The 23,129-nt window shown below is 48.2% G+C and overlaps 1 protein-coding gene across 2 annotated transcripts in view; it reads right to left on the bottom strand.

Moving 5' to 3' along the window:
* Window positions 1–23,129, bottom strand: part of HK2 (hexokinase 2) — a 58,840-nt gene that overhangs the window by 27,177 nt on the left and 8,534 nt on the right. For both annotated transcript variants that reach the window (XM_032880705.1, XM_032880704.1), the window contains exon 2: window positions 13,498–13,660. In XM_032880705.1, the coding sequence (XP_032736596.1) occupies window positions 13,498–13,660 (163 nt within the window). The remainder of the gene's footprint in view (window positions 1–13,497; window positions 13,661–23,129) is intronic.

The following is a 23,129-nucleotide window of genomic DNA, read 5'->3' on the forward strand; positions in this document are numbered from 1 at the left end:
GGCCAGCCCAGCCTCCGTTCCCAGGAAGGAATGTCATCCCTTGCTTTCTTTTCAGACTCTGCCGGAACAGACATTCCTCTTGGCATCCCTCCTCCCCGGCACCCCCGTTCTGCAAACACACATGATCACAATTACTACAGCCTAGGGCTGGATTCCTTCCAGGTCTAGTATCTCTGAGGCAGACCCAGTGCCATGACTTCTAGAGCAAAATACGAAGGTGACCCCCTCCCCCCACCCCGGACACTGGACAGATCCTTCTAGTGCCCAGCCCCACACCGTGCACGAGAGGCCCCTGCAGAGCCGGGGTGAAGAGCTGGGCCTTCAGCAACAGGCAGACAGGCTTTGATTTGAATTCCAGCTCAGCTGCTTCACTACTTATGCGGCCTCAGAGCACGTCACCTCCTGTGTAGAACAGGGCCCATAGTACTGACTTCTCCCAGGGGTCATGAGGCTGACACAAAATACAGAACATGCTATGTGTGAATATGAAGGCTCACAGTAAGCCGTCAGTAAACAGCTGCTGTCATCACTCTTCCTATGCCCCTTTGGTTGATGAGAGAGAGAGCGCCGAATCCTAACCATTAGACCACCAGGGAAGTTGCCCCTTTGGTTGATCGTGTAGTTCTCCTCAGCCCCTCCAATCCCCACTTACACCTACCCATGGCACAAGTCCCACATCTACTGTGAACTTTCCAGAACATTCCAGAAGCCCAGGGCAGACAGCATGGGAATGTGTGATGGGGCATGAAGGAATATCACATCTATGGGCCTGGGACTATCAAACTGGACAGGTGGGAGCAAGGCTCTCGGGCAGAAAAACATGCTTATGGCTTTATATATATGTTTTATAAAAACGTGCTTATGGTTTTATGGTAGGTTTCGTAAGAAAGTGCACAGGCCATGTGACACGGCCATGAGGACCCAGGAAGATCCAGAGAGATCATTCTGCTGAATGATGGCTGCTATCTGAGGCAACACATTAAGAAAACATCTCCTATTGCATTTGCTCACTGATGGTTTATTTGTTAAGCAAAATGTCTGAGTACCAACTGATTTATAACATGAGACCATCAGGCCAGAGGCAAGGTCTCCTTCACTGCTGAGCATGTCTGGAAAGCAATTTAACTTTCTAAAAGTAGTAAAATACAAACATCTGATTTCTTAAGAAGCTCAAACAATACAAAAGTGGGGAAAATGAAAAGCAAATATCCCTTCTCTTCCCCATACCCCAAAAGTAATCATTATTAATGTTTCTCAGGTGTCCTTAGGTACATATAAAGACACAGAGGCTGTTAACAGACACCCTCAGAGAAAAGGGATTGGAATTGCTGGTTCTTAGGATGTATGCTTTTAATTTGAAGATACTGCCTAAAAGTTCATGCCTAAAAGTTCTCAACGATTTCCACACAAACCAACGTCTGAGTTTTGTTCTCACCAAGGTCTCATGTTATGTAGCAATTAATCTTGGCCAACCTCCTTGGTCAATGTGGTATCTCATTTTTTAAACTGGGTTTCCTTCTACTGTGTAAGGTTATACATTTTGAATTATCTCTTGTTGACTGGCCGTTTGAATTCCTTGTTCTGTGAAATTTCCTATGCACATGTTTTTGCCTTTTTAAAAAATACACTCAGGGACACCTGGGTGGCTCAGTTGGTTAAGTTCCTGCCTTAGGCTCGGTGGGGAGCCTACTTCGCTTGTGGTCTCTCCCTCTCTGACAAATAAATAAAATCTTTAAAAATATATATATTCATTATTTTCTTAATAACCTAAAAGAACTCTTTGCATATTAAAGAAAATAGTTTTATTGGTGGTATAATTACAATTATTTTTTCCAGTCCAATGTCTGTCTTTTCACTTTATTTGTGGTATTTTTGCCATGCAGAGAAACGCTTAATTTTTATGTTGTCAAAATATTTATGGTTTCTGCGTTTTATGTTAAATCTGTACAAATTCTAAAGATTACATGTGTTTGCCACCTTTCCTAACTCTCCCCAGTTCCTCCCGAATATAGCTTCTGCCACTGCTAAAGTGAAGGAAGCAAAGTTTCAAAGTGTATTGGAAAGATCAAATTCATCTTCTATTTTCTTTTTTGTTGTTTAAGCCCCCACTCCCACCCTGCCTCTCCCTTGGGGAAGGTACCCCACTAGGGACACCCAGCTGCTCACTGCACAGCTGCCATTTTGGGTAAATTGACCCAGATGGGCGGCAGGCCCCTCCCTTCATAAAATTCAGAGGCAGAGAATGCAGGCATCTGTCAGGCTACCTCTCACATGCCAAGCAAGTACTCTACCAGCTCCCATTTTCTACTTTTTAATGGGACTTTTTTGGAAAACAAAGCCCAGCACCCTGTCTTCATCTCTCTCATCCCTGGGACAGAGCTCAGACTTCATCACTGGCATCTGGATTACGGTGGTGATAAAACAATGGAAAGACAGAGGCAGGTGTGGGGGAGGTTTAGTTTTTGAGGGTCCAACATGTAGGGGGTTTTAACGGAAAAAAAAAAACATTTGTTAAGTGATGGTCACTTTGTTTATAAGCTTTATCTCATCAATCTTCAGCAGCCCTATGGGGCATCATAATAGCCATTTTCCAGATGAGAAAACCAAGACTCAGGTCAAGTAACTGAAACTAAGATCCAAGTTCAGGTCTGGTTCTCCAGCAAAGTTTTCTCCTTGACGAGCAAGGAGGCTCCTCATGGGAAAGTTGTAAATCCTCAAATAAGGAATTCTTCATGAATAACTCCAAGAGCATAAAGCCCAGAGGTCACCAGCAGCCTCCAAGCTGGCCTGGGTGGCAGAGGAAGTTGACACTGTGGTTTAAAGTTCAGTCATTTGGTTTAAGGTCACAAAGGGGTACGTGACTGCTGGGTTTCATGAACACACGTCCGTCTGACCCCAAAGCCTGTGCCTGTCCCACCGCACCACACCCATCTCTCTTGTTCCTGGAAGCTGAGGAGGGCCTGGCACAGAATGAGGCCCATAAGCAATAAAGTGGTGAAAAGGAAAGCCAAGACGCCCTAATCTTTATCAGTAACTGCAATCCATCCCTCCCTCCCCCAGGCCTACTGGATGGCGAAGGGCTCTCCGACGTGAGTGGGTGGTGGCGGACACACACCCGCTGGATGGAGTTGACATCCCCCCGTCCCCCAGGAGCCCAGGAGCCCAGGACCTTCTAAAGCTTGTTGATACAGTCTTTACTGGTGGCCACAAATCTCCGCCATCTCTCACAATCACATGGGACCTCTGTTCCCACCAAGCCCTCTCTGGCAAAGGTCCTCCTCATTAAAAGCATCCCCCCCAAAACCAGGTAAGAGAAGGGGTACCAACACTCTTCCACAAGAAAGCAAGGACTCGAGCCAGCACTGCCAGCCCACGGTGAAGAGGAACTGGCAACAGGAGCATCTGGTCATGCCACCCTCCATCCAATTGCCCAACAGTCAAGATCCAAGTTGTTCCATCTGGCGGAGTGTGTGCGCTGACTCATTTCCCACCCTGAACTACCATTCTGCCCACTTTCAGTGAGGCTCTTATCAAACACTTAAGGTCAGCAAGATAAAAGGGTTTCACTTTCCCCTGGGAACTCACCTATCTGGGTGCGGGGTGGTGGGGGGGAGGGTGTGGAGGACTAGAAATGCATCAGACCGGCCGCCTGAACAGGACAGTCACCATCACGTTCATGGATGAGACCTCAGGAATGGGTCCCGAGCAGGCCATAACTTCAGCATTGTTAGTAACACAGAAGTGGCCTGCACCTGGCAAGTTCTGCACAATTTTTGAGGAAGGAGAGGCAAGGGCCAGCTGGATTTTCCAACAGGATCTATTTTACATCATTAGCTACTTGTCACTAATTAAAATAGCTCACCACCTGTTCCTCCCATCAGGCCCTTGGAGCACTGTGTCTACCAGGGCTGGACTTGCAAACAGGTTGCATCTGGTTTTGTATTTTGAAGCAGCAGTGCCCTTTGTCAAAGGCAACTATGTTCAGAAGGGGCAGCACCCTGCCTGTCCAGGGTTGGAGCCAGAGCTTTTTCAGAACATGCTCTAGAAGCCCCTCTTTGAACAAGAGGCTTTTAGGCAGTGTTCCCAGGGTTCTCGGGACCAGTGCAGGTGGCAAGGTCTGATCTTTGTGGGTTAAGGAAGGCCAGTTAAGGCACAACCTCACCTCCCACCTCCACACTTCCAAGTTTGTATCTTTCCCTTACTGTTATTGTCTTAGATATGGGGTTCCATATAAGATTTCATTTTGTTTACAGTTGGGAATGGGGTAAAAAAAAAAAGTTTTAAAAGTCACTATTTTAAGAGTCAGACCCAGAATCTATTCTAGGAACTGCCAACAAAGTACTTCCCATTCGGCAATCAGCTATTTCAACAGTGAGCACTGAACACAGTACTAAAAGCTTCTCCGCTATCGGGTGCTGTACGCAAACCCAGTCCCTGACCAGAAGGTGAGAAAGGGAACAGTGAGATGCACTGTGGGAAGCCTGTGACAGAAGGATGACTTGCTCTGCTGGGACAAACAAAAGTTCTAGCCAGGCCCGAATGATGGTATGAAGTTGCCGGGCAGGGAAAAGGGGACACAGGAAAGGATGTGGAAGTTGACGGAGTGTTCAGGGACTGGCACATCAGGAGTGGCTGCAGTGTAGGGCTCCTACCACATGTAGCAAATACCAATGCCGAGGACTCTGGATTTTAAGCACAGGGTCAGCTTTGTTTTCCAGAGGGCTTTGGTAGCCCTGCGGACCATGGGTCTAGCACTAGGGACACTAGTGAGGAGGATGCTGTAAGATAGTCGGGCCAAGCAGGGTTCTGGGGCCATGTACAGTGCTCAGTCACCCCAGTCTGCACAAGACTGACATGGGGCTTCCAGTGCTAAAACTGAGAGAACACCAGGCATACCAGGATGGCTGGTCACCCCAGGACCTTGCTAGATCCAGCCATAAAGGACATCACCTCTTATCACCTAATGCCAGAGGCATGCAGCCTTGAACTTTGAGGTAGGTCAAAGACCCACATCCCATACCGTCACATCCAGTTCCTAAATGGCCCTTTAATAATTCAATGCCCCCAAAGGGACTAGCTCCTGCCTGCTGTGCCACAGCAGGAACATTTCCAGGGGCCCCAGATGACTCCACTGAACATTCCAATCCTCCCCTCCATAGCTCTCGGTTGGAGAGCTTGTTTATGCTCTGCTTTTCAAGTGCCTGCTAGGCTAGCACACAGCCAAGAGACTGCTCTAAGACTGTATGGCACGGACTCCAATTAAGAGGACTCAAAAGAGCAATCTGCAGGTCCTGGACAGGTAAGCCAGCAAAACTACATTTGGCAGGCCCAGGTTTTGAGGCCCGTATTTCCCATGTACCTGGAACCACCACAGCTACTTCCACACCTGGTGGCCTCTTTTTAAGCTCTAGGATCCCAGCTACTCCATTAGAAGGCAAAGCAAGCAGGTCTCCACTCAGTAGCTCAGAAATAAAGTCACTCCATGTCATTAAAGGTATCAAATCACAGTGAATGCAGGTGTCTAGAACAGTCAAAGAACAGGGTAATCAGCTCTTCTACGATCTTCTACAACGTTGGTCTCCTAATCATCTTAAGCGATAGGATACCAAATGCCAAAATGGAAAACTAGAGAAAAACAGAGCTGCTCTAATCGAAAGAAGGGAGCTGGAACACAACTAACACATTACGTACCCCCAAAACTCCCAACACACACACACCATTGGAAAGCATCACGCTGGGGTTCTGATACTGAAGAAGTGTTTCTTAAGCTCAAAACACGCTCCAGTCACAGAAGTGTTACATTCCCCCCACAGATGCAAAACCACTCTTCAAAGGATTAAAACATGTTTCAATCCGCTGGGTGTGTTCAGATTTTCAGACAGGCCTACCAGGAGTTCAAGTCTTGTTTCAGGATGTATTAGCCGTACAATGTCAGGTAAATTACTAGAAATGTCGGGTTTCATCATCTGTTTAAGGAGATAGTAATGACCTCTCTTGCCAGTACCTCCCCTCCACTCCCCACCAAACAGGGGTGCAAACATGTGTGTGTGTATTTGGCCAAGAGTCCGTGCAATGAATATGTAAGGTGTTTGGCACAATGCCTGCTACGTGTAAATGTTTAATAAACTCCAGCTACTGCTCTATGGAAACCACTTATCGATACAATCTTTGGTTTATACTGTCGGTGCCATATAAATCCACTAACTTGTTTGTGTGCTGGTTACTGATTGGTCCCCACTGCAGGCCCGTTGATGTAATGCTGAGCAACGAAGATAAGGGTTCCTTTCGGGTATACTCGCCTCCGTGCAACTTCCCGGCAGCCTTGTCTCTCTCTATCACATTGTGTGCTTACATTATATGACTGGGTACCATTCTGTCATCATTGGAACTGTGGAAGCCTTATCTCTCCAAGGACAATTTTCACTCTTTGAAGGTGGGGTACAAGGCAGCTTCAGCATACTGCTCCCCCAAAGGACCAGCCTCGGTGGGGACTCTACGGAACCAAACTGAAGAGACAGGCCTGAGTTACTGGCCGAAGAAAGCATGCATTGTGCTAGCGGACGGCAGGGGGCGAGGGGAGGGGGGCCAAGGGGCAGAGAAGAATAAAACGCATGGCTAGTGGTGTGGCTAATCACCTGGGCACTGACACGCGGTGGGTGGGCTTAAAATCAAACACTTCCGTTAGCTCACCATGTTGACTCTGGGCAAGCTGCCTCATCAAACAAATCTAGTTTTTCTATAAAATGGGGTTCCTAGTGCCTACCACTGGGTCACAATCCAAATTAATGAGATTGCTCAAAGTCAGTGCTCAGCATGGCAGCTGGCCATTTGGTAAGCCTACAGCCTGTCATTGTCACCACCATCTCATCGTCCCCTGCTCTCTCGGGAGTTCAGTCTCGCTGGATGATATACTCACCTGGGAAAATAACTCCCAATTCAGGGAAGTGGGAAAGGATCAAATGATTGATAGAGCAAAGCCTTCAACTCACTGGGCCTCACAAGGCATCTTTATAGCTAAACAATCTTGGTGCGACAAGAGGATGACCGAGACTGCACAAAGACACTTTACTTCTGGAACTTGCATCTGGGATATGAGCAGATTCTCAGCTGGGTTGTACTTGAGCTTCTTATTTTAATGGTACCAAGCCAACCCCTATCTGGGATGCATTTAAAAAGAGGATAACCTGATCTGCTCTGGAAACTGTTGTTCAGCAACAGGAGTGGATGTAAATTATGAATCCTACGGCCACGGATAAGCAGGATGCCCCCTGCTTAAGGCCTAAACTCTTCACCTTTTCACCTCTGCCATTCACTGGCCATGTGTGACCTTGGCAGTCACCCACTGCCTTTGGCCTTGGTTGTCTTATTTTTAAATTAGAACGTCTCTCTTGGAGAATTTGCATGGGGACTAAAACAGATTACGTAAATCGCCTAACAGACACTGTGGGTGCTCATTAAATGGTATCAATTATTCCCAAGTTTTTACTCTGCAGATAGAACAGTTCTGTTCTCCGAAAGCCGTATGGGTCCCTGGGAAGCATGTGGTAAGCCTGCTGACAGGACTGGGGCTGGTGCCGCGATCACACACCCAGCTATGGCTTAGGGCAGGGCTGCCTATGGAGAGCCCAGAGATGGCGGAGTTCCTGGCAGATACAAACACATGCTTTCTTTATTCAACTCTGCACTGAAAAAACAAACAAACAAACAAACAAAAAATGAGAGAAGGTAGAGGAAGGGTACAGACAACAAATACTGGTGAGATAAGGGGCAAGTGGCAGTCTCCACACTGTTGGTGGGAGCATAAAATATTAAACAGAATGCTTTGATCACCTTGGGAAAAACGTCTGGCAGTTTCTTGTAATAAAATGCCCACCAAACTTTATGAGCCAGAAAGTCCACTCCTAGTTGTTTACCCAAGAAAATGAAGGCATGAGTCCACAAAGAGGCTTGTGCAAAAATGGCTATGGCAGCTTTAGTCCTAATGGGCGAAAACTGGAAAGAGCCCAGGTGTCCCTCAATATGCACCCCATACAGGCTTCCAAACATACCATGAAATCAGGAACCAAAGGGAACGAACTACTGATAGATACAACCTAGCCCACAGTATAACAGGTAGATGAAGACTTGCATAAAGAGTAAATACCAGATGACTAGATTCATGGAAAGCTGTTCAACAGGCAAAACTCATACACATGGTAAATTTAAAAGTGATTGCTTCTGGCAGTCAGGGTCAGGACTGCCTGGGGAAGGGGCACAAGGGAACTTTCTAGGCTGGTGGTAATGTCCTCTCTCTTGAAGGGGGTTGTATTCAATATATACACTGTTATTAAAACTGTACGTATCTGTCAGCTCATTGGATGATACAATTTGTCATCTCACTGTATGTAAATTTTATATTAAAAAGAAAACAAATATTGACATCTAGTGAGTAAAGTGCACACTGAAATTGTGGGGCTGAAATAAACTGATTTCTGTAATTTAGTCTGCAAATGCACCAAATAAAACAAGATAGACTGATGAGCAGAAGTGTGGATGAGAACGGTAAAGTAAATTTGCTAAAATATCAATGTGAGAGAATCTAGATAGTCTGTATATAGATGTCCATTATACAATTCTTTCAACTTTTTAAAACTGGGGGGTGGGGGAGGCAGAGGAAGGGGGAGGATTTTTTTATATACCCTGATGGACATCTGAGTAAGATATTCTTGGCCCATCTACATTTCATTTTTCTCTGTGCCAACGATATTTCTGTACAAAGACGGTCCACACAATCTATGAAGTGTGGCTATTTTAGAAACAGCTCCTATGGGCTTGGTGTCCACTTTCGTTCCCTTCTTTCTCCCACAGACCTCAAACTACTACATGGAGGTTCATTTCCCTTCAGTAGAATGGAGACCTACATCATCAATGGCCAGCCTAAAGCTTCCTGAAGTCTCTCCTACACTTTCCACCAGGATTTTCATTACCATTGGCCAGCTGGGGCCCATAGAAACAAGAGTTGGAACCTGGTCCTCGCTCCCAAATGCAGGGGCTCTGGTGATGGGGATGAACCCTCCAAAAGGAAGGACCCAGAAGGCTTACCCACCCTGCCTCAGTGAACTTGGTGCTGGCCCTGGCTCTTGCAAAGGTGAGTGATGGCTGTAGAGGACTTCATTTATAGAACACATGGGAAGGTCACATATTTGCTTTTCCCTTAATTCTTGGTCTTCCAGTCACCTAATGGTACAAATGAGGAAACTGAGGATCCGGGCATACATGAACTGCTTGAAGGCCCACAGCTTGACTTCAACCCCATTTAACATAGAATTCTGATCCTCACCCCGCTCAACACTGCCCTGGAAACACCTCCCCGCCCCTCACACCCACAGGAAGCCGATTTTACAAATGCCCACCTAGGACAAAACTGGGGGACAAGCTTTTAAGGCAGCATTGTTCACACTGCATGCTGAAAAAAAAAAACCTTAGGGGGTCCTGACCAGCAGCTTTTTTTTTTTTTTTTAAGATTTTTTTATTTATTTATTTGACAGACAGAGATCACAAGTAGGCAGAGAGGCAGGCAGAGAGAGAGAGGAGGAAGCAGGCTCCCCGCTAGCAGAGAGCCTAATGCAGGGCTCGATCCCAGGATCCTGGGATCATGACCTGAGCCGAAGGCAGAGGCTTTAACCCACTGAGCCACCCAGGCGCCCCCTGACCAGCAGCTTTTTTAAAGGAATAGACAGCAATATCCGACTGCACCACATATAAGAATAGACATTGGTCCCTGCAACTTGTTTCAGCTCTGTATAAATATTTATACACGGGTGCTGCTTGGTGTAAGCACACAGTCCAGAAAAGCTAGAAAGCCACTGATTTAAAGATTAGGTCCCTCTAGATCAGAGATTTAGATCAGAATTTTAATTTCCCAGTTTCAAAAAGGGAACACTGGAAAGGAATGCGCTGAGGAAGGCCGTCGTGGAAAAGGCATCACTTGAGCGAAGACTCCCCTTCCCCCCTCTTTCAATGGGAGAGTCACATCACCACCAGTAGCAGCAACAGAACCCAGGCTGTGGCCTGGGCGGGGAAGCCGGTGATGCACCACGGACTGTCTGGGGAGAGGCAGAGATCCCTATACATGACTGACCCACAGTCTCTCTTCCCGGCACTCTACTGCGGTGCCAGTAACAAAGCCGAATTTTCATTTCAGATCGGCTTTATCTACTGAAGGGTCAGATCCTTATCGCCACATTCGGTAACTCAGAGCCACAACTCACAAAATATAGAATTGAAAGCCTTGACGTTGTCCATTCAAAATTATGTCCCCTCATGTTCCCCTCCCCACGTTCAGTCTCCTTTCTTGATTTTCCAAGGGCAATTCCTATCATTCATGTTGGATATATAGTCCAGTTGAGATCCCAATAATTTTACAACGTGTGTGTGTCCATAAGCAATGCCCAGCATCGTTTGAGGGATCTGAAGTTACATCCAGCTACTAGGAGGTACCAGTCCTTCCTCTCAGGTGTATCCATATTAATACACACACATTTATGTAACACTGCTGCATTGTATCCCTCCACAGGGATAGTCCATAAACTGTTTCCAATATGCTGTCATTATAAGCAACAATGTTATAAGGCGTGGAAAAGGCATCACTTGAGCAAAGACAGCCCCCACCCCAGGCCAGACTGTTCCTTTTGAACATTCTTAAACATGCCTCGTAGGTTCATAAGGGAATCTGTTCAAGTTACGATATAGCTGGAGACAGCATTCCTGAGTTGCCATATATGCACACCTTCCACTTTACTAGCTACTGCCAACCTCACAGACCAGGAAAACTGCAACTAATAGTTCAGTGTGTGTCCTTGAGACTTTGTATTCCCTTATGCACATATAAATACATGAGTTTATACAGTATGAATATGCATAAATCGATCTCATGCTTTATAATGGGTCGCAGAGGACCATTTTCTGCACGAACTAACCAGTGCCAAGCTGATGGACATTAAGGGTTTTGCCCTCACCACAAAATGTCAAAGAATTTTTTTTTGGTGCCTAAGTGAACAGCACGCTGGTTCCAGTACCCATGTACAGCAGACTGGGACTGCCAGACCCACCCCTTCATTGTACAGAGGAGTAAACGCTGAGTCCCAGAGAGCCAGGGTGAGTAGCTGGCCCAAGGACCCCAGCAGGAGAGAAATGGCAGGGCTGAGCACTGGGGTTCCTACACTTGGGGCACTTGCTCCACTTAAGGGACTAAAGCATTCCAGTACACGTTATTCCTTTTACACACCATCCCCATTTACCCTGTCGTATTCGACATTAGCAAGAGCTACTCTGTGCATCATCAAAGTCAGGTAAAATATCCCTGTGGAGGTCCAGCAGAAAGTCTTGCCCCAGACCCTTCTGCCCCAGAATGCTGCAAGGGTCAACCTCTGGCTCCCACCTCAGTCCTGGTGGCTCATGAGCACAGAGGCTAAAAGCTACTTTCGTCTCCACCCTGGGACAGAGACAGGATCCCAGGACTCCAGCCTGAGGTCACGGAAGAAGACCCGATGACCACATGGCACAGTAATCAGCGCAAACTCTTAAGAGGCACAGGCCAGTAAGTGTCCAGGTCTCCAATCTCAGGAAAGCAGTGAGAAGGTTCAAAGTCAGTCCCATACCTTTGTATTTGTATTCACAAATGTATTCACCTGCTAAAGCCAGACATCTGGCCCCACATTTCAAACACTTTCAGCTGCGCTTGGGCCGTGTGACTGGCGCTGAGCACACAGCCTCACGCGTGCACGCACACACATAATGGACTGGCTGCAGTCCTGATGCACAACCTTTGGCATATATGAGTCTGAATCCTGACTCAGCCTCTCATTAGCTGTGTGACCTTAGGCAAGTATCTGACCATCCAAGCTTCAAATTCCTCCTCTTAAAAAAATACAGATAAAATGTGTCCCTCTCTTACAGGGTTTTACAAAAAGGAAGTGAGTTACCACACGTAGGTGCTCAGGAAAGCTCTTAGACCGTCAAAATGTAGTAGACACTTGAGGTACTTGCCTAGTGGTGGTGCCTGAAATAAAACAATGTCCCTGGCCCTAAAGAGCCAGTAAATTTATCAGAATGTCAAATAAAAACAATAGAAGCGGGTGTGGCCGCCAGTCAGAGGGAGCGGCAGGTACAGACAATAGTGCCGATCTGGAGGGCATATGAGGGATACCCAGGGATGGGGGCTGGCCGCTCACCTCAGGGAACTCACTGCAGGGCTGACACACACACACTCGGAGGAACCCCGAACCCAGCACCTCCGCAGCGCTGGGTCCAGGCTGAGTCCCAAGGCAAACATACAATATTTTCCAAATTGTTGGAAGGGCCAAAGTCTCATTAGACAAACCAGGTCCCCAGAGGCTCTCAGGCGCGTTAGCCTCAAGGAGCCTGTGCTTGCTATCTCCTCCCCTCCGGCTCTTTCCCTACCGTCCCCATGCGGGTGGCTATCCCACACTGCTCCCCCCTTGGGCCCCCTCACGTACCTCACATGTACCGGTGAACAGGCACTGACACGGCCCCATTCTGTCCCTTGTCGGAGGATGCGGTCGCCTCTGGACAGCAGGGCTCAGCATCCTAGCACCTGCTCGAGCACATCCCTCGGGCCTCACCCTGTCTCTGCCAGCAGCCCCATCACTCCGTCGCACAGGACAGATGCTGTCGCTGACGTGTGTTACCCAGACAGTTCTACCCACACCCCTTGAACACTGTTACTCCCCTGTGCTGATTGAAGAAAGAACCACTGTTCTAGGTGTGCGTGCAAGGCTCTCTGGCCCACTTCCAGCTCCACCACCCCCTTTACTCCGGTTTGATTAAACCACCTGCTGGGTGGCCCTCCACAAAACACAGGGTCTGCATCCAGGGAAGGGGATGAAACCAAGCGTAACAGATCCTTGTGCACACCCTCAGAGCTTTTAATACCCAGAGAGGCACTGTGGCTCTTCACATTCTCCCAAGCATATATGGGCTTCAAGTACTTTTTTTTCTTTTTTTTTCCACAGAGTTCCAGAAACACATTGAGGACAATCTGTACCATACTCTTTTTCCAGCAAGGCTGTGGAATGTGCCACGTAGAATGACTGCCCTGGCCTCTGGCTGTGACCACCTCAGACATGCCTGATCTTCCTCACCATGACTGTGCAATCTCAGTGGGACTGCGAGCTCCCAAACCGAGCCAATCAGCCTGTCTCAGCACAGGGACAGGAGAAAAATGGGTGGCAGCAATGTCTCGGCAGGGCTGGTAAAAACTTACTTCTACCCTGACTGCCACAGCTGCCTGCTTTCCAGTCTTCCTGATTACCTCTCCCCATCAACTTCATTAAATTTCATTAAATTAAATTATGCTTCAACTAGCCAGGGCTGGTTTCTGAGGTATGAAACCAAAGAACCTTCGCTGATATATTGTTCTTTCGGTCCCTGAAAAAAAGCCACCCAAATCTTCCCCAGGCGATGGAGCACCCAAAGCCATCCCCCCAGGGGCAGCACCTGTCCCATCTGGAGTAGACCTCACAAAGGTGGGCAGCATTTTCACCGAAGCCGTGGGGTGGGTGGTGGCTCCAAGCCCTTTCTCCATCTCCTTGCGGAACCGCTTAGAGATCTCCAGTAAGTTCTCATCAGAAAGACGCATGTGGTAGAGATACTGGTCGACCTGCAAAGAGCGGGGGGCGGGTGGGGGAAGAGAGGAACAAGAGTTAGAGATTGGGAGGTTCACTCAGTGTGGTATGCATCTACGTCATGGAACATCACTCAGCCCTTCAAAAGAATAAAACCTGTTATGCACAGAAGGTTATTATTAAAGACCACTTAATTGGAATCTATTTGACAAGGTATCTTTAAAAATAAGAAAGAACTAAACTGAAAGATAAAATGAGAAAATAGGTTTAAATTTACTTCTGAAGAGTGGTAAAGATGAGGGGAAAGGCACATTAGGGAAGAGGAAGAGTTCTTTCCAGAAAAGCTGAGTTTAAGGGTCTCTGACAATGTTCTGGGAACTGGCATTCATCTGACTCTCCTTGTTCTGCACACACCTCGAGGCCAGTCATGGCAATCCTATTATCCCCACCTTGGGCCCAACCGCCAGTCCTCTTGCCTCACTTATACAATCCTCAAGTCTGCCTTTCCCTCTCCCAACCATTTTGCACCCCCAGCCAGACGCGAACCATTCCCCTGCTTAAAAAAAACCTTTCAGTGGCTTCCCATTAGAACCAAACCTGAAATCCTTCGAAGGCCCCATATGATCTCCGCCCCCACCCCTGGGGCTCACTGTGTGTATTTCTTAGTGTCTAAATCATAAGCACAGAGGGTGAGAAGAACTGTGTGTTATCTGTTCACCCCTGCATCCCCAGCACGTGAGGACACAGACTAGAACTTCTACATAAATAACAACTCAAGCTCTCCTCTCCTCAGAGGCAGAGCCGACTCCCCTAGTTAGTTCACTGATCTTTCCAACATAAATTTACATGAACTTTCCCCAGATTTACTACCACCAATCAAAGAAGCACCAGGAGTCCAGTCCCTCTCACACAGTTTCCTTCTTGGAAGCTCCCACCTGCCTTGGCCGTGGACATTCCCAGCATTTTCCTATCAGGAAGAGGTCTGACAGAATCCCTCCCATGAGGCACGTGCTGTCAGGGACAGGTGATGCTGCTGGCCACAGCAGGGTAGGGGTTGACAATCAGGAACCTCCGGCCAGGCCCCAGCTATCCCCTCAAGGCTAAGGGTCACAGTCCTCCCAGCTTCATCAGCAAACTGTGTGACTTCAAGCAACCCTGCTCTCCCCAGCCCTGAAACGGGGGTCCCCAGGGGTCAAGCTGGCTGAAGACCACTGCCCGTTCCTGCTGTAGGAAACAATTTCCTGCCTGCTCCCTGCCCTTGCTCAATTTTGACAAAAATGCACACATTTTTTATAATTAAGAGTTCCCAGACAAATGTGCTTGTTAGCAGTACAGCCTATTCTATTTTCCAGCCTTTTTGGTCAGGACTTCTTAAATTTCTTCTTTTTTTTTTTTTAAACCAAACCTGCAGCCTAAGATTTCCAGAGGAAGGGCACAAGGTGCTTAATCCTTTAAGAAAAGAACCAACCAGTTTGATCAACAGAGACAGTCCCCTTACGTCTTCCTCTGTTCCAGGCTGTATCCTAACTCCCTATGCAATCAAGGGTACATCCTTCTCTTGGGGCCTCTTTCTGCCCCTGTGGAATAAGGAGATCAGCCCCTCTTGTGTCATTTCAAATATCCCGCTCAGGACTCATCTTTGATCATTCTTCTAAAATCCCCAAAGCTCAAAGATCAGAGTCTGGAGTAAAATGCTGGAAAGACTAAAATAAAATGCAAGCGAGTCGAACGACAGTCCCTGGTGTGTCAGCCCAGCCTGCTCTACAACTACCACATGGTTAAAATACCACACTGAGACGCGACCCTCGCATGCACACGGTGAAAGAGAACAGGGCAGGCGTGGAGAATGGTATAGGCCTTCAGCCACTTCTCCTGTCTCCCCTCTTCCCCAGCCGACAGAAGGGCCAGGTTTGTCATGCGGGGTTTCAAGTTTGCAGAACTAAGGAATTCCCAGAACTCATCTGTTGCCAGCATTTACTGCAAACCAGAGTGCCTAAGTCCATCAGCCTAAATCAGGAAGAACCCAATCATCCTTTCTGTCTCCTGACCTCGCACCTCCCGCAGCTCACTTGCCTTGAGCGCACCACCGTCTGCTGCAACCTCTCAGGGCTGTGTGGACACCAGCCATGGTGGGCAACAGTAGTAACAGTAAACCCTTATGTGGCACGGGCACTGCTCTCAAGGTCTTATAGCCATTAATTCATCACATCCTCACAATAACCCTGGGAGAAGCAAGTAGTGTTATCTCCATTCTACTGAGAAGGGGGAGGCAACATGCCCAGTCAGAGCTGCAAAGGGGCAAGCTGGGACTGGACTGGGCAGCCTGGCTTGTCCACTCTGCTAGATGAATGCCCCCTTCCGCTGGCCAACAGCAGGGTCTCCACAGGCCAAAGGGCACCGTGGTGCATTCAGGCTGGCCATCCCCACGGAAAAGCCAGGTTCTATTCCAGTCATCCCCTGGGGTCAACAGGAAGGGCCAATGGCAGAGCACAGTGTTCAGCGACAGATGAAAACAATAATGATGATTGTTGCAGTAGCTAAACATGCACCGAGTATTTCTTACCTGCCAGACACCATCCTGTGACTTTACTGACTTCACCTCCCTTGTCCTTTTGTAAAACTTCTATATCCCTGCTTTACAAGCCACTCAATGGGGAGGGACAGAGCTAGGACACAGACTGGGTGCTTGGGACCATCATCTTCCCTTCACCTGTCTCATGGGCCCTCCTGCTGTGTGTGGGGGGCACTCTCTGCCTTATGATTTCTTGAGGGACCTCGGGGCCTTGATTTCCTCTCTAACACATGAGACTAAGAGAAAGGATATGGGACAGCTTTGAAAAATGCAACCAGAGCACCTTGGCCCAAACTTCCCTTCTTTCACAGCATGATGATGTGGCCGCCGAGTTTATTAGGGAAGGGCTGCTTAATCGCGGAACATCACAGCTTTCTTAAACACACTGTGGGGCCCACCCAGCCTTGGCGGGCACTGCTGTGTTGCATGAAGGGTGGCCAAAGGAAGCAGAAGCCAGAAACAGGCAGTAGTCTCCATACAAAGACAATTTTCCTAGACTGACTGGGAAGGAAGTGAATACACCTTGCAGAACCCTGCCAACTTTCACCCACGGTGTAGCCAGAGGGAGGGAGCACCAGGCCCAAAGTCATGGGACAAAATCATTCAAGAGATATCAAATACAGGCAAGGGTAGTGCAACCACAACTAATAAATACTCACCTTTAAAAATGCCCTTGGAACATCATGTTCAAAGAGTCCCACCGCAGAGAGCATTCGAGTATATGTAGTTTGCCTCTCTCACCCCAACGGCCCATCAGACCTTGGTCTAAACACTTCTAAGCATGACACAATCAGTACTCATAAGTTGGTTAGCTACTACTATTGGTCAGCTCTAGTTGTTAGAAAATTTGTCCTCTAAGATGAGTCTGCTTTCTGGTAACTTCTGTCTAGTCTCCATTCTGCCATTTGGGTAAGAGTTCCCAAACCTGCCTGCACGCCAGCATTACTGACAGGAGGACCTTTTTAGAAACATAAAGAAGCCCAAAGATCCATTCTAGACTGACCAACTGACCAACCTTTGGCCCTAGGCGCTCAAACACCTTCGCCTCTCCTACAGCTAGTAGCCCCCAGGCCAATCACGTGATAATGGTGGGCTGGGCTCTGGCCAAACATGGTCTAAGGTCATTTTTACCACTTTTCTACCCAGAGTCTTTGAAAGTCAGCAGTGAAGAAAGACAGGAGGCTAAGTGTGAAATAATCCTGTGTTGATCCTGAGGGGCTGGGAATTGGAAAGAGTAAACCCTGTCCTTGTTGGAAACACTAGGTCACTGGAAACTATCAAAGCAGAATCAGTCAGGTCAGCCCTCATTTCACAAGAAAACCAGTGTCCGAGTCCTGGTTGTGGCATTTGGACAGGTGTGTAACACTGCACCAGTCACTCTATGATGGAGATCCAGTCTCCTCCCTGTAAAACGGGATGAACGGACCCACACAGCGGTCACTGGCATAAATGGGGAACACAGAGCTCTATCTACTCCTCTTTTTCTCCTAGACTCCCCCGCCTGGCAAGTGGCACCCTCAAAGGGCCAATGACATTTCTTAACCCTATTCTAGTCACATCCAGGGTTAACAAAACCCTGTTTCCCCAAATTGTTCCTTCTCTTTCTGTGATGAGTGTGCAGCCGACCACACTGAGCTGTTTCTCTTTAAATTCCTAACAGGAAAAAAAAAAAAAAAACCCACACACAATCCTATCAGGGAGAAGGAGGGAATGGGAGGGGCTTTCCAAGCTAGGGAAACAGAGGCAGGCTGGAAGCAAGGCCGGGTTGAGGTATATAGAAGGCCACATGCCTGCCTGGAGGCAAGCATGTGTGTGAAAGAGAAAGAGATAGCAGTTTTAAATGACAGCTCTTTAGCAATCTTGAGATTAGAACTTCCTCATTGGGCAATTTTGGTCTTTCTTCCCATATAACACGTCAGCCCAACACGCCCGTTTCCTCTAGAGGACTTGAGTAGAGGTGGGAGAAGTTCGAAAGAGGAATTAACCCCATCCTCTTTATGAAATAAAATAGCACCCGAAATGAGAAGTCTGTGTCCACACTTAAGTGTCCACATTTTCCCCCAGACTAGCACTAGAAGGAGGGGAAATTATGCAAAGAATGGAGAGAGCAGGTCACCCTCACACAGATCTACTTAAAAGTGTGCAGTGGCTTGGGTGGGAAAGACACAGCATGGCCACATATGGATGGGGAGACCCTGAAAAGAAGGACCTGGAAGTAACCGGAAAGGGACCTCTGAAAAACAAGAGGCCTGGAGGCAGCCTAAACCAAGGTCACACAGTTGAGGTTACAATCTGGATCCCCCAGACACCTTCTTATATTGTCAAAAACAAGAAAGGACAGTCTTCCTGCTGGTCTACAAGGACCCATGTCATCTTACAAGCCAATCCCAATTGAATGCCTGTGGCCACCACTGAGATCCTAAGGCCACCCTGTCTGGTCCCAGAGGGAAACTGGTCCTGATCGAGCTATTCTGATCCAGAAGAGAACAATATTCCAATTTTGACAGTTATATAAAATACTGCAAATCCCACCTAGAATACCTTAAGAGGTTTCAAAGAAAAGGGTAGAAGAAACCTCAAATTTCAACACCTGTAAGATCTGCAGCATTCAACCCCAGAATCTTTGGCCATTGCTGCAACCCCAGCTTCTCCCATTGTAGAGCCTTCATTGAAAGCCAATTATATGCAAAGCACTACAGTGTACAGAACGGGATTTTAAAAGAAATCAATTCTGGGGGTTCAGTCGGTTAAGCACTTAACTCCTGATTTGGGCTCAGGTCATGATCTCAGGGTCCTGAGATCAAGCACCCCCATCTGGCATCATGCTGAGCATGGACCCTGCTTAAGAGTCTCTCTCTCCCTCAGCCCCTCCCTCGCCTCCATTCGTGCTTTGCCTTTGCTCTTGCTCTCTCTTGCTCTCAAATAAATAAATAAATCACTTCTAGAAATGGATGGATAGTAATGATGTTGTATACAGTGTAAATGTACTTAATGGCATTGAACTGTACATTATACACATACACACACACACACACACACACACACACACACACAGAAATAATCTTTTTAAGAACTCGAGATTCCTGTTCTCTAGGACTTTACCAGGCAGCACAGAACTCAACTCATATTGCAGACCCCATGAATGTCTCTGAATTGATGGAGGGATGGATCTCAGTAGATAACAAAGGCAAACACACTGAGAGGGGGTCCATGGAAGTGTTAGGTGTACATGGCCCATGAGACCAGCAGGCAGGGGAGACAGTGTATTCTGAGCTAAAGGGCTCAGAAGATGTGGGCCAAGATCCTGAAAGGGTATTATGAATTCCAGGACCAGAATTCAGAAGACTGCAATGTCCTCGGATGAGTCTTATTTCAACCGAAACCGACCGTTTTTCATCACTTGATCATGGGAAGGAAGGAGCATGAAGATCACCTCACTATGTAAAGTCGCTGTGCTGTTTACCCACCAGTTAATTCCCTGTAGGGTTTGGCACCAGGAGAGAGTCTGACCGCCCAGAGTCACCGCTTCCTTCTATGCGCCAACAAAATTCAAACCCCCGACTCTAGGAGAGCTGTCCTTTTTGCCTGGACTGTCAGGGAGCTCAGAGCTCGACTCTCAGCTCCAGTGACCTATCCCTAGTCTAAGTGCGTTGGTTGTCCCTCCTGCCAGTCCCTTTTACCGAAAGCTGAGCTCCATCACCTAATCCTTTTAGAAAAGTGACGAAAGAACTAATACGGGATCAAGCAACTGCATATCAGTCATCCCCTACAGGACACATCCTCTTGAACAGAAGATGGAATTCCTGCCTACAAACGGCTAAGAAAGCAACGCCACAAGCACATAAGCATCAGGGCCAAGGTCACAAGGACACCCTGAAGTGCTACTGGACTCTCTCCCCACGCTTTGTGTATTTCTCACAGGAGACCTAGAACCTTCTCTCCAGAAGGTGCTGGATGCACAGCAGCTAATTCCTACCTTTTAGCTTCTTCCTGACCCCCGCAGACTGTCAATTTCAGCTTCCCTAGCACATGGGTCCTGTCCCAAAGATATAATCAGGTCATGTATACAGACAGGAGACAAAGGCTCCAGGGCTCCAACCTAACTTCCTCCTAAGAAATTTAGGAAAGACCACACCCTCTTGCAGGGCTTTCACTGGTCTGTGTGTGCTTTACTTGGACCCGTCAAAACAGGGGAGGGTGGGGGGCAGGGATACTCTACCACAGCAATTAGGAAGACACCACCTAGGGGCTCCTGGGTGACACAGTCAGTTGAGCCTCCACCTTCTGCTCAAGTCATGATCCCAGGGAGTTCTGGGATCGAGTCCTGCATTGGGCTCCCAGCTCAGCAGGAATCCTGCTTCTCCCTCTGCTTGCTGCTCCCCCAGCTGGTTCTCTCTCTCTCTCTCACACAGACACACACACACAAATAAATAAAATCTTAAAAAAAAAAAAAAAAGGCACCACCTACCATCACATACAGCCACATACAACAGATGAATCTCACAATATAAAGCTGGGCAAAAGCAGCCGGACACAAGAGGAGACGTATCTTACGAGTCCATTCATATGAAGTACAGAAACAGACCCCTGCTGACAGAAGGTGGGATAGTGATTACACTCTGGGCTGCTAATGTTCTGTTACTGGATCTGGGTGGTGGTTACCTGGTGTTTTCAGTTTCCTGTGTAGATTGTACTTCCATTTTAAAACATAGGAAGGAAAAAGGGCAAAGCCCTAACTAGGCCCTGGTCTACCCACTCCACATGGTCAGAGGGGCCAAGAAGCTCAAAGAAGTGTATAAGAGGTCAAACCAGAGGGAAGACCTATGATCTAAATAAATGCAGCCATACACAGCCTTCCAGTGACTCTATCCGATGACACAGGCTGACAACTTCGTTTTCAGAAGAATTTCTTATTTTTGCATTATTCCTTTGCCAGCATTACCTCAAATCTTTGACGAGGACACCAAGCCTTGGAGAAGCTTCCCCAAACCATAGGCCGAGTCCCCGGCACGACCCCCTACATCCGGGGGTGAGCTGAGTGCCCGAACCTGGGGCACAGGTGTGCCCGAACTGGGAAAGCTAGGTAACTACCATCGGTGACCTCATTAATAATACCGCCTTCACAGACTTCTGGGAGGACCAAGGCTGAGCAAAGAGCAGCAAGTTTATCCTGTCATGGTGCCAAGCCAAGGCCAGATGTATCTGATAAAAAAAAAAAAGGAAAAGAAAGAGAAAGAGAAAGAAAAGAAAAAGATAAACTGATGAGGGCAAGACACAGCAGATCCTCGATTCTGTAAGGCTCCTTCCTCTGAAAGGCAGCTGCCCAAAAGTAACAGATCTGCCACAACACTCTCCTCAGATGGGACCAGGGAGGAAGGAGCCCGCCAGGGCCACCAGGCTACCTCAGGGAGACTTGAGCTGACGCACCATGTGCTCACCAGCCTGGGGCGCCTAGAGAAGTGTGAAGCTGACCTAGGAGGCCGACAGGCCACTCCCCCAGGATCCTGTTGCACCTTGGTGAGTCACAGGCTTTCCAGTTCTTCCAGTTCTTGCCTTAGCTGCCTCGAGTTGCAGCCAGACTGACCTTAGGTAGCAGCACCCGCCAGGGGTCCAGGAGATGGGCATCTGGGACATGGGTCTTGGGAGCCTCTTATACTCAGACATTCTGGGCCGGCTGGGGGGCAGCTGTGCAATCCTATGTCCCAGACGTACATGACCCCGGCACAGTTCACTGACCCAAAATGGACTTGAGTGCTAAACGGAGTGGGCCCGGGCCAGGGGCTGAGGGCACCAGGGGAAAGGAGAGCCCAGTCTTTGCCTGCAAAGGGCACAGTCTACTGGTAGGAGGCAAATACTTCAGCAAGTAATTACAAACTGAGGGGAAGGGCAGAGAGGCAGTTTCTTTCACAGTAATAAAATACAGATTTATAATCACTGAAATCATGCAGGCATCAATACAATTCTCAGGAGTGTCTCAGAAAGGTTGCACGTGTGTGTATGTTGACCCCACACCTACAATGTTATCCTCTGGCCTAACAAACTCCCACTTTGCCCTTCAGGGCCCAGCACAAATGGCCTCTCCCCAAATTCCCAGCTGCCAACGTACTTTTGACACCTTCTATCTCCTGCCCTTGCTGGTCCCAGAGGACTAAAGACACCAACTATATACATGCTCCCCAATTCACGTCTGTGGTGTCAGCAGCTATCTCAGTAATGAGAGCAGGTGCTCAAGGCCTAGGTCATGGTCACTTACAAGGGGCTATGGGTGTGCCAAAGGGATGGGAGAGTAACCTGGGTGAAGGGGAGAGCTGGCCCTTCCAGAATGCCTAGCAGCTCAGAGCCTGATCCTGTTCTTCAGGCCTGAGCCCTCATTGCACATGACCTTGGTGGCAGCAGGGTTTTCTCTCCAGCTATATGACTGTCCTATTTGGTCACCCAGGTCCCCTAAGGGTCTGACTCTGCCTCCCTGAACAGCCCCATGCCAGGGGACCAGAGTCTACCCCCTGAGCCTCCTGCTCCACAGGGACAGCTGAACTCCCCACTCCCGCCTGCTGCCAGGCGTCCGCCCGCCACACCGAACCCCGCACACCTGGCCCTCTGCCCCACATCAGCCCCAGACCTTCCCAGTCGGCCCCACCCACCCCACCATCACCCCCCCACACCAGAAGCAGGACAGCCTGTACATCCCAGTTTGCCCAGGACAATCCCAGTTTATGCTGAGGTAGCAGCCCAAGTATTAACAGTGTCCCCTTTTATTCTCAAAAAAGTGGCCCAGTTTGGACAAATTATAGGGTTACTCTAGGTTCAGACCACAAAGCAAATCCTGCCTTTGTTCTTAGGGAGCCCACACCTGACTGATGAGAAGAGCTCATGCCGCACAGTTGGTGCCAAAAGGGAAATAGGGACCAAGAAACTGGGTTCCTGCTCTGGGG

Source organism: Lontra canadensis, unplaced genomic scaffold (genome assembly GCF_010015895.1).
Source record: "Lontra canadensis isolate GAN:19392208 unplaced genomic scaffold, GSC_riverotter_1.0 scaffold71, whole genome shotgun sequence".
In the NCBI taxonomy this organism is placed as follows: Eukaryota; Metazoa; Chordata; class Mammalia; order Carnivora; family Mustelidae; genus Lontra; species Lontra canadensis.